General features: G+C 31.5%; 2 protein-coding genes across 3 annotated transcripts in view; one reads left to right on the plus strand and one right to left on the minus strand.

The window, feature by feature from the left end:
• Positions 1-2,297, plus strand: part of LOC125077088 (C-Maf-inducing protein-like) — a 29,286-nt gene extending 26,989 nt beyond the window's left edge. For both annotated transcript variants that reach the window (XM_047688890.1, XM_047688898.1), the window contains exon 14: positions 66-2,297. In XM_047688890.1, coding sequence (XP_047544846.1) covers positions 66-190 — 125 coding nt within the window. In that variant the 3' untranslated portion in view covers positions 191-2,297. The remainder of the gene's footprint in view (positions 1-65) is intronic.
• A 598-nt stretch (positions 2,298-2,895) lies between these two features.
• Positions 2,896-11,489, minus strand: LOC125064663 (Golgi phosphoprotein 3 homolog sauron). The gene is made up of 5 exons (XM_047671825.1): positions 11,200-11,489; positions 10,956-11,103; positions 10,592-10,690; positions 10,192-10,367; positions 2,896-6,527 (listed from the first exon to the last, which is right to left on the minus strand). The coding sequence occupies exons 1-5, from the start codon at positions 11,383-11,385 to the stop codon at positions 6,279-6,281; spliced, it is 858 nt and encodes a 285-aa protein (XP_047527781.1). The 5' UTR covers positions 11,386-11,489; the 3' UTR covers positions 2,896-6,278.
• Positions 11,490-13,152: the final 1,663 nt, after the last annotated feature.

Consider the following 13,152-nt stretch of genomic DNA (forward strand, 5'->3'; position numbering starts at 1 on the left):
ATCCGTCCCCCTATTTTACTACTGTTTTCGTATTTTATAAAACATTTTATGTTTTGTTGTTTTAGGGCTATCAAGTTTAAGGCGATTAAATTTGAACAGCACGAAGCTGTCAGCGGAAGCCTTTGAAATATTACGACAAAGATTGCCGCAATTACAGGAGTATGACATCAGATACACGGAGGCGTGGTGACAGCGAGCTCCGACGTGCAGGTCCATGTCCTTCCCCGATACCCTGGTATAAATAAATTGGGACCTCTAAAAGTAAATTCGCTGGCCGATTTACCTAATTCATAATTGTGTTAAGTATGAATCATCAACCAGAGTACATTCATTCTCTTTTCGCGTGTTCAAACGCAATACAAAACGTGAAACTCATAAACACTACAACACCTAGTCATATCTTCGTTCTTTTTAACTTACGCATTTCTTCAATCTGAGAAATACAATAATAACTGTCTTTATAACCTCAAATGTTATCTCTGTTGTTTTAAATCGACTCTTTCTTGTTCAGGATAAGGCGTAAATTAACCCGTTTCATAGTTTTGAATAAAATAATCAAGATAATATAGTATAATGTGCTCTCAATACTGGGTTTATTTCATACATATAAGTAATATAAATTGTTCATCAAGCATCTTTATCAAATATAAAATATGTAATACGTATCTACATTGTATAATAAGTACCTTCAATCAAATCATTCATAGTGAGCCTAAAACCAAAACCAAATAGAAAGTAAATATTATCACATTGTTATGAATTACAAAATCCCTAAAATAAAATAAAAATTTTAGAAGGAAATGTAAGAAAATAGAAATAGAATTTAATGTTAATAAACGGTGCAAAGTTATATATTAATTAATATTTTAATTAATTTGCAATAAGAATTGCATTTAAGATTATTGATTGTACCTTTCCATGTGTGTTATTTATTTGTTATGTCGTCACCTTGAATATGTATATTTATATAAGCAATAAGTCAAACCGGATGCTGAAACATGGAGATAATATATTAAAATTTGGACATTACAAGAATAGATGGTCTTTATATATTTATACTCATAAACTTAATTTTAGTCTCTCCGGAAATACTCACGCTTCGAGTCTGGTTGATTTTGTTGTTTGTTGTTCTCCTTAGTATTGTAATAAATTATTGTATCATTTTAAAAATAACGACGAATTTAACACTTATATTGATTAATACGAGCCGAGATGGCCCAGTGGTTAGAACGCGTGCATCTTGACCGATGATTTCGGGTTCAAACCCAGGCAGGCAAAACTGAATTTTCATGTGCTTAATTTGTGTTTATAATTAATTTCGTGCACGGCGGAGCAGGAAAACTTCGCGAGACAACCTGCATGTGACTAATTTCAACGAAATTCTGCCACATGTGTATTCCACCAACCATACACATGGTATATTTTCTAAACATTCTCCTCAAAGGGAGGCCTTAGCCCAGCAGTGGGAAATTTACAGGCTGCTAATTGATTAATTATTATTTAACGTAGGTAATGCCGTCTTCGTCAACGTTAACGTAAATTACTATACACAATTACTTCATTTATAGAATTAATAATCTACTCTACATGTAATGCATTTATTTTTTATACATTTTGGTAGCAAACGATTTATCTTTAATTATTTTAAAACGATTATTTACACTTTCCCACCTTGTTATTGTAGTTAGAGAATGTGCAAGGAGAAAACAGTTTTATTAATTAAGAAATTATGATCCAAAGATGGAAATAATTTTATAGAGTGACATAGAGTAATTTATTGTCATATTTGCATTATAAAGAATACGCTTAAATGTAAGTATTGTTAGTTTAAGGTTGTTAAGGTCGACAGGGCTGTGAGACTGTATGAGAGGCGTAGATAGTTGGATATAACTGTTGTCGATCCTGTGTTGTGTAGATAGTAAGGTCTAGATATACATGAAGATAAATGAGGACACAACGAATTTAATTATGTAACTTGTTAAATTATTTTTCGATACAAGCTTCTTCGATTTTCTTATAAGAAACAATCTAAAGATCTCATAGTGTCCTCAATTAAAAAGTCTCATTTGCGGTTTGCTAGAAAAAAAATATATATTTGAAATATTATTGGTTAAATGAATCTGAATAAGCTTGTACTGTCTCTCTTATTTTTAAAAATCTAGCTCCAATTATTGTCTTTATGTACGTTAGTTATAATTATTGAATAAGATTGTAATGGATGGTCAACTCGTTATTTAACTCGTGGCCAATGTATTATAATTTCTTGTGCACACTTAGATTTATTAAAATTATAATTATTCATAAAGAGGTTAAGACTTAATGACTTTTTTTAATAAAAGTTCATAATTATAATTATTACTGTGTTTAATTTATACTAAATTTAAAACTCATGATTATAAGATTTATACTATCCGCCACGGAATATGATTAACCCGGTATACAGTGTAAACAAAACATTTTTTTAGAAATGATAGACTTTTACATAATTTGGGTCCCAACTTCAATGCTAAATCGATGCAGTTTAAAATATACCAATTAATATGTTAATTTTAAAAATGACAAGGAAATTTAATCAAACGATTAAGAAAGAAAAAAGTATTAACGTGTTAATTTATTTTTAATAAATGCATACTAATCTAATAAAATAATCTGAATCAGAAATTGAAGGTCTTGTTATCCATAAATATTTGTAATTTATGTCACTATAATAGTTTTGTTTAAACTGCATTTTTATATTTCGTTTCGAGAGTCGCGTCCTCGCGATCTATTTTTTTTAGGAAATTGCAACATATTTTTAATGTGATTAAAAGCATTAAAGGTTTTTTTATTCGTTTAAAATCATTAGTCAATTGTCTATGAGTCGACGAAGGTAAAAGGAGAGATAAAAAGTAGATGTATTTTTCTAAGGAATATTATATTTGAGTAATTTTCAATAGTGTATGATACATTTCTTAACATTAACTTTATACATTCATTAGCAACACTATTCAATTTATTAAAAAATAATTTATACCAATCGATGCAAGACGAGTTAAATACAGTGAGGCTGCTTCTTGAATCGTACTTACAAAAAAGGTCAAATAACTCTAAGGTAAGAAGATATTCTACCATGTTTTAAAAAAATATTAAGTATCTGAAATGCAAATAAAACCATTTGGTCTATTGCAATTTCTAGTACAAAAAACAAGTTACGTTTAAAGTACTATTTGGATTTACATGTCTTATTTTATTTTAAAGAGAAAATAAATGACTATATGATACCATCTAACTTAATTAGAGCTTCTGTTTAGATAATTTTGTATAAAATACTACAAATATTCTAATTCATCATTCTACACGTCAAAGGTCAACATTGATGGACAAAACACACATTTCCAAAATTTACCTGACTGTGTATTACTTAATACTCACGTGTGTTACATTTAAAAAGCACTATGTACAATTCATGATTAAATGTTTATAAGTAAATATTAATTTAATTAACAATTTGTATAAAACATCTCAATATTTTTTATGTTCTCATACATTTACTTTCGCAATATACATTTTTTATGCTTTTGTGTATGTGTGTGTTTGTGTGTGTAAAATGTGTCGGCGTTTGTGTGTGAGTGAGTGTAGGTGCCTGATAACGCGCGCATAAATACTTATACTTAACTGTTAATTAATAAATCAAATATATATTTTCAAATATAAATATAGATCTATTCAGTCACGAAGGTGCAATCGCGCGCAATAGTATGAGTAAGTGATTTGAAATTGTCTTAGTGTGCGTGAGACAACAGAGTAAAGACAGCAAAAAAAAAATACAAATTAGATTATATTTGTTAAGTTTTTTTTTTTATAATTACACTGACTATTTAACATATTGCCTTAGGGAGTGAATAGACCAATAATCAATATTCTACTGCAAAAAATGGATAGGATACTGATAAAAATATTCTATATTTATGTATTATAACTGGGTACAATGCTATAGTATAAGAGACATTGAGAATGTGTTGAGCTTAAGAAAAAACAGATTGACTAAACCACTGGAAAATTATTAAATTATTTTAATATAAATTAAAAATTAGGTATCTTAATCGAGAGACACGCTATCACAATGAAGAATTAATTTCCTCCCAATTATTATCGCATTATAAAAAAAACAATAATAATTGTGGCAGCATAAAAATTATACAAAAAATGTCGTGCAAACGGTACATAAACGTTGCGTTAGAATTACAATGTGATATTTCATCACGAACAAGGATTTTTTTCTTTAAAAATACATACAGGTTATTGCCGGTCGATTTTCTAAATACATATTATCTCACAAAGCAACGAATATACCCTTTTGTTTATTGGTTTTAACGGCTTTTGTTTTGTGATAGTCACGATCATACTTTTATTATTAGAATGAAAAATCTTCTTTTTAGTTGCCTTCTTTTTCTTCACTTATAATTCCGTAAACAAAAAAAAAACTTATATTAAACAGCTTTAGTCATTGTCTAAAAGAAAATTACGAGCTTTAATTTTACTTTCAAATATTTGGTAGTTTCTGTAGGTGAAACCTTGCAACCTGAATTGTTATGATTGGTATAATGTATATTTTATTGATAAGTGTTCAGTGTTCTTATACCTGGCAAGTTGAAACTGGACTTAAACTAGTATATATAATTTAGTTTAAAAAATAATTCTATTTAATTTAAGTTAACATAAATAAAAATAATCCAAATATTTAAACTAGAAACTTTTTTTTCTATATTAATTTTAAAGTAAACATTATTAAGAATAAGATCTTATATAGTGATTTGAAACCGAATCGTACAAATAAATATATATGTTTTTTTATTTTTTTTTTTAAATATAATGGCACGCTCTGATTTGCACGTACAATAATTCTTATGGAAAACAAATGTATTATATTTACAGGCTCAGGCCTGTCTTAAGCAAAGGTTCAGAGGGTGCGAAAAAACCGGGTGCCCCGAAAGTATGGTCTGGTTTTGGACCATGGATTAGGCATCAGGTCCTTTTTTGGAGAGTGAAAAATCACCAGAACACTGCTTGCACCCGAGCGCTTGTAGCTCTTTAGGAAACTTAAGACCAGGCTTTACAGGCAATCAGTTTCAATCTTATTCTTGTATTTATTTTTGATTTTATGAATGTAAACTTATGTTCATTTTTAATTGAACATGTGATTTATTTTTAATTAAATGTTTATTGTCGGCAACTGTGAAATGCAATTGGTTTTTTTAAGCCATTCATGATTATATAATTAAAATTGGATCGAATTAAAATTTGTAATGGATTAAAGATAAATATCTGTGCTTTTTAGAAACCCTAGACATTTAATTCATAACTACTATTATCACTATGCAAAATAAAATTTACTACATTGTAAAATTTCAAGCGGTTACTTTTTGAAGTTCGAAATACTTATTCTAATAAATCAATGTGACATTATTAGCTAAATTTAAAACTATTCTAATATAATACACATATAAAATTTTATCGTTATGTTATAATTGCATAACACAATAAACACAAATCACATTCTTATAACATTTTAAACAACAAATTTTACATACATAATTATATATATATAAAAATATTAATACTAGACATTAAGTATAATATATGATACACCTATATATATGTATATATAATTAATAATCCATAATTAATTAATTTGCAACATACGAGTTAAGTTGAATCTCAAATATGTTATTGCTAAATGTCAATGCACCGAACACTCACTAGACCGTTTCTGTCAAATTTCCACATCTTTTGTGCCAGTATTAATAAATCTACTGATATCCATTGTGGTTTTGATCTTCTTGTACGCATCGACTAAAATAAAATACTATCAGTACTAAAAAAACATTCTATCCTTTTCTGTTCCTTGTGTGTGGGATCCGAAACATGAGATAGCAATAATTTTTGCCCTGTCCAGTTTAGTTTAGAAATTACGTACAACGAAATCGAAACCAGTTTATAGATTAAGTTATTACATCCATTTTCTCATTTATTGTTAATTTTACATTTTGTTACACAATATTTATCAATCTGACGATACCCTCCAACGGGCAACTGATCTAAACCTAATACTGATCACAAAAAGTCAATCAAGTTTCTGTACAAGTGTATCTAATTATACTAATTTATATACCGTAAATTGTTTCTTTCATTGCACACGATTCACACATTTTATTATTTCTAGCCACTTGGAATAATTATTACCTTTCAATTTATAAATTATTCTCTCCGATGTCAGTGGCTTAGACGGAAATTTGATGCTATTTAGTGAACGCCGCGAACACCGCCCACATGATTTCACAGGCATCGGGTCGCATGGCCTCGGCCTCGAAGTCGAGATCGAGCAGAGAACGAACACGTCTCGTCGCCAGCTCGTAGTCCTCGTCGGAGAGCGGCGCGAATGCGTTCTCGAGCACGTCTGCCGAGTGAGCGAGCATGAGTAGGGCCAACGATCGCTTATCGGCGTGTGCGACGTCAACGATAGACCGACGAAGCGCCGCTTCTTGGACCTGTAATGTGATTTTGAGAGAATGTTCATATACGTTTTTATATATTATTGGAATACTTATATATTAAATAAAATACGCAATTAAATTAATTCATTTCATTTATAAAATTGATTTGGAATCGATATATACATTTAAAACACAATCGAAACAATAAAAATCTTAAAAAAATTAAGCACTACTGACATTTGGCCTATTTAAAACTTTACAATTTAGTTTTAACATGTATAATATTACAAATGAGAAAGAAACTCTATCTGTCTGTATGTTGCACTTTTGCCGTCAAACCACTGAACATAATTTGATGAAATTTGGTACTAAGCAAGCTTGAAATCCACGGAAGGACATTAATTATATGCGCCTTCAACACACTTTAACGCGGAGTCCACGTTGAAATAATAAAACGAGTAACTAGTAGACATATTATAGTGCCCAACTCTGCGCGCAAATACAGGTGCACTTTTAATTCTCTCACTTTCCTAATCCGACAGGACGACATATCTGACGCAGAACCAACGGCTCACTTTAGTACATACTTCCAACTCCCAATCTAACAACTAAGAAAATTATAAACAATTATAAATTATTACAATAATATTACATACAATATATATCACGTGTAAAAAGTATACATTATATAAGTGCTTAGTTTTTTGCAACGTCAACTTTACACTAACGAAGACGCGAATTATGAAGTGAAAGGTCGCCCCATAGATTAACAACTACCACATCGAACGACCTAGATGAGGCGCGTGAAGCATTGACGGAATACGAGTATAATATACAGTGTTGGTGATCGATCGCTAGTGACTCATACGGGTTATTGAAACGCACTCGCAACTCACGAAATATGCATATTTCAATATCATCATTACATAGTATAAAACAAAGTCGCTTACGGCTGTCTGTCCCTATGTATGCTTAGAATCTTAAAATTACACCACGGATTTTGATGCGGTTTTTTTAATAGATAGTTTGATTCAAGAGGAAGGTTTGGATGTATAATACATGCTCAATATACTAAGGAAAAACTTATAATTTTAGTGGTTTCTAAAGTGATGTTGTAAATAAACACATTTTTTGCGCTTAAATTGCAAATGCTGGCTCAACCCTATGAGATAGATCAAGATAATGTATTACAGTATTGTACTCATTAAAAAGATCTTTGTCACCAAATGAATTCCACGCGGTCAAAGCCGCGGTTTCTGGTAGTATTTTATAAAACAAAGTAACAAGCAACATCTGACTGTCGGAAATAATCGTGCCCCGTGGGAGCTAGCTTACGCTACGCTTACTTACGCTGTATTACGATATAAACATTTTATGTGGACTCTTATCCTACCCGTCAGAAACAGGGACGGGTAGTATTGTATAGGTGGTACAATCAATTGAATTATGGCATTCTAGAGAATATCGCGAACCATACGCAAATTAAAGCCAACCCCATCATAACAATATTTTTAAATACACAACTATATGTTTAAATTAGTCACTTGAACTAATTGTTTTTTTTAATAATATGTTTGAAATACTTAACTTATCCTTATCAAAAAAAAAAGAGTGATTTTCAGTACTTCCGTAGATCCTTAGATAAGTATATATAACGGCTTTTAAACATATTTTTTTCATTACATTTACATAGATTTACACGATAATATTTCTTATACTATGTTTAAACTTCAACTTCATTTTACACGTTCGAAACCGTTTTTTTTTTTATAAATTAAATCAACCGTACGGTTACAACAGCCCATAGACATGTGCACCGTAAGAAAATTAAGCTAGGACTGGTTGATTGTATTTAACTACGATGTTAGGTCCCTAGTGCCTGTAGTTACACTGGCTCACTCTCCCTACGAACCGGAAAACAATAATACCATACTATTACTACTACTGCATTGCTGCTTGCCAGTATAATATATGATAAGTAGGTGATATCTTCAAACCTTGCACAAACACACTTGTCCCTACCACAAAGTAAGTTGGCAGCTAGTCTTGTATTACAAGATCATGCTTATGATTCCCAACTAAAAAAATGGTTAATATATTTCGCATGACTCATTTTTCAGACTAAATATTGAAAAAATATTTATTTTTATTCAAAAACATTTATATTTTTGCTTTTGTCTTTTCAAGCTAAATTTGCATTGTCAATTATGGTAATATTTCGACTAAACCTTCAGAAAATCGATGCGTTTGAAGAGCGCGTGTTTCGTTTGACCTTTGTTATTTATAAAGTTGTTTGAGGCCACTGTCAATATATTTCGAAAATGCTAACACATAAGCAACAAGCTGCCTCTCCCGACTTTGAATAGGTGAAATATTAAAAAATTATTTAATGTCACGGACACCAATATATGCCAAGCAGGACACATAAAATACATCAAAATCAATCAATAAGGAGTTTACAAGCACGGATAGAATATTTGCACATAGAACAATGTTAAGTTTCAAATTTAGACATAATTAGGCAAGTTAATATTATTTCTTTATCATACAATTACCTGGTATGTTACAAAAATAATTGATACGAGATAACAATAGATTATTATGCTTCAGGAATTTATATACCAAAGTACATCAAAATGTAACAGGCCAATGTTATCATTCCAATTCAATATCATGTTTAAATAACAAACCATTTAACAATTTCATAACTGTTTTGTTACTAACATTCATACAGAATATAAACAAGTTAATACTCTAATAATTAATTAAGGAACTTACGTTCGAGTTTAATTTATTATTAATAAAAATGATTAAAAAATAATCTATGAATATTAAATGTATGAAATAATCCAGATTTCATCAAATATTGTTTTTTAATTTCATAATATTGAATCTAAAAAACCGAAATAGATTAAAATGAGCTCAACAATCTAACTAAAGTTTAAATAAATTATATTAACTGCTACATAAATGACTGATTCAGTTCAAGACAGTCTGTGTAGGCAACACCCATCCATTCTACCGCCAAGCAGCAATACTTAGTAATACTTAGTATTGATGTGTTCGAGTTTGAAAGGTGTGTCAGCCAATATAACTACAGACACAAAGGATATAACATCTCATTCTACAAAGTTGGTAGTGCATTAGCAATATAAGGAATGGCTAAAATTTCTTACAGGGCCATTGTCTATGGGCTGTTGTGACCACATAGCGTCAAGTAGCCTATTTGCCATCTAAGATGATCTTAGATAATTCAAAATGAGTTAATAATTATAACAAAACTGTGCCCAGTATTCTTTTTTTACATTAGCAGCCCGTAAATGTCCCACTGCTGGGATAAAGGCCTCCTCTCCCTTTGAGGAGAAGGTTTGGAGCATATTCCACCACGCTGCTCCAATGCGGGTTGGCGGAATACACATGTGGCAGAATTTCGTTGAAATTAGACACATGCAGGTTTCCTCACGATGTTTTCCTTCATCGCCGAGCCCAAGATGAATTATAAACACAAATTATGCACATGAAATTTCAGTGGTGCATGCCTGGGTTTGAACCCGAAAATTCCAGTTCTGTCCAGTATTCTTTAATCAATGTTATTAGCAGTCGCATTATTTACAATTCACGTCAGTCCAAAATTCTGGATTGGGAAGTAAGATGTAATATGTCAGTAATTGCTCTGTTAATAAAATACATATCATATTATATCTGGAATTGTACGTACCTTTTTCACTAAGCGACATTTTACAACATTATCGGTAAGTGGGTGGGTTGTCATATCAAACAATAGGAAATTCTGTTTTTCAGTAGTCAGTACACCTTTCTCAACGAGGTTTTTGGCCAGTCTCTCACGGACATTTTTCAATTGATATTTTAACTTCATTGGATTCCATGTTTCACCTACAAGAATACATTAAAATACTATTTTAAAATTTAAACATTTCGCTAATTAGAAACAGTAAAAAAATTATGTATTCATAATATTTCCATTTGAATATACAAAAATAAATTTTAGTATAATTAATTATTTTAAATAAATGATGGTAAAATACCACATGGTTTAATTAGTGGTGGAATAATTATAATTAGGTTTAACTACTCGATAAGACTGGGATAAAACTTACCACTAAGATATTCTATCCAACTCTGTACAGTCTCAGGGGGATCAGTATCTTTCATGTGTTTCAAGGCTTCATCTAATAATACATCCCCTGTTGGATTATCTGGAAAACACAATTTATATAAAATTTACAATATAAAACTCTTATATACTTGGTCACATTAAGTAAAAGTAAATATAGACAAAATTTAACTTGAACATTTATTGTGTTATTGTTGTAAACAAATGCCAAATAGATTATTTTAATAATATTAAATGCAAAAATTCGATTTGTTACCTTTGGTAAATATATAATGATTTTTTATTAATCATAATCTAATTTCAAATAAATATTTCTTAAAGCTGAGTAAAGCTAAAATATGTCTTACCAGATTTTACAATAACCTTTCTAGACAACAATCCCTTCCTTCTCATGCCTGCTCTTTCCAATTCTACACGTCCCCTCAAACCCAATTCGATCAGGATGCATCCTCTTAGACCACTCGAAATACAGTCGTTCCAAAATGATGTGTAACCCTAAAATTCATGCCGATTAATCTTTAATGTCGAGTCTACGGAATATTAAAAAGTATTTCTCTAATTGTTAGTAACTTACTGGCTTCAAGTACTTACTTCTTTGTCCTTTAATCCTAGTAATAATACTTCTTCCATCAGTGTTAGTCGAGTTTCCTTTGAATCGCCGTCATCATAATTTTTATCGTTTTTCTTATCGTCCACATCGTGATTTTCCCTGTTTCCGTCCGAATTATTTTCCTTTACAACGTTCCTTCGTTGTACCAATCCTTCCGTACGATTCATTTTAGCATTTAATTAGCACTAAAATAAAAACAATTTGTGTTTTGTTTGCTGATGAGATGATTTTTAGGAACAGTGAGTAAACTTATCATTGACGTTTGCCACACGACGTATGTTCATGTTGTAAGAAAAACATGGCCGATCAACGATCACAAAACACGTTCCTTTCGACACATTTTTTTTATTTAATCGAGTAAAAATAAACAAATAAAATACTTATCAAGTAGTTTTCAGAAAATTTATTGATATTATAATATAATGTTAAATTTTATACTTGTATTGAACATACCTTTAATTTATTTATTTTACAAATATACATCGTAACCTAACCTACTGATTAATAAAATTTATGAATGAATTTATTTTATTTCTCCATCATGTACAAAATTATGTTTTATCAGCTAGCTACGTTATCATATATCTGCAGAGAGTGGTTCCCAAAAAAGGTAGATCTTGAACATTAAGTTACCTAGCCCTCGATTCTCTATTGATACAAAATATTATTCGAAGATCATAAAAATACTTATTAATTAAATGTATCGATTACAAGGCTTCTAAATATACATCGCTAAGTGTTATAAACCTTGAGATCTAAGATGTTAAGTACCTTGTGTTTTCAGTTACACTGGCATACTCACCCTTCAAACCGGAACATAACAATACTGTGTACTGCTGTTGGGTAGTAGAATATCTGATGAGTGGGTAGTACCTACCCAGATGGACTTGCACAGAACCCTACCACCAAGTAAAGTAATAATATACATCTACATACTAAAACTACAATAATCGATAAATTTATTAACATACAGCCTAAGGTATAATCTTTTTCCCTTTTCTAATATTAAAAATGAGAAAGTTACTCAGTTTGTCTGTCTGTCTGTTACGCTTTCACGGCTATACCACTTAACCAACTTTTTAAGCTTAAAATCTACAACGACGACACAACATCGCCCCCTTACACGCAGACAAAGCATCGGATGAAAACTAGTTCATAAAGTCTACATTCGTATATAGACTTTATATTATATTTAACAAATACAATAATAGCGGGTACAAAATATATGATTCACTTTTGCGCTCATTTCTCAAGATAAATAGCTATTATTTGCATCTAAAATCTATGATGCTATAGTATAGTATGATGCTTAGGTTAGGGGTTACCGTGACGTACCGGGGGGGTACATGTCAGTCACCTCCTCGTGTACCCTGGGCAACGGGGCCGGCTTGAGATTGCTCGTCGGCCACAGCTAAAACTGGCGCGGAGGGATGCCGTGGGCTGCTCCTGGTACGTCTCTTGGCAGGGTGGACCATGTGAGTGGCTTCGCTGGCTAGGCATTAGCGTGCCCTGGCACGGGGCATTAGGCCCTGGTTGAGTCCCACATAACCGTCCCGGACCCCGATAGTCTCGCTCCGTCCGATTACTACACATACAATCAATGAGTGCGGGTATTTTTTTTGCCCACAGAGGACAACACGAAAGTAATGCAACACAAGAGGTGCTACGGATTTTAAATATCGAAACGATCCCATAACCTCCTCGATCCGTGCCGATGACAACCACCGCAGGGTTTATTTGATAAAAAAACTCAAGAAATCCTAATAGGATTAGGAGCTCAAGGAATTCCATCCTAATAGGATTAGGGATTCGATACATATCGGAAAAAGTTTCGTCTCCTACCACCTCTAAAAACACGACCTTGGGCTGAGGGCTTGTTACATGCTCACATATTAACCCTCACGAGTCCTCTCGAACAACCTAGAGGAAGTCAG

Source organism: Vanessa atalanta, chromosome 1 (assembly GCF_905147765.1).
Source record: "Vanessa atalanta chromosome 1, ilVanAtal1.2, whole genome shotgun sequence".
Lineage (NCBI taxonomy): Eukaryota > Metazoa > Arthropoda > Insecta > Lepidoptera > Nymphalidae > Vanessa > Vanessa atalanta.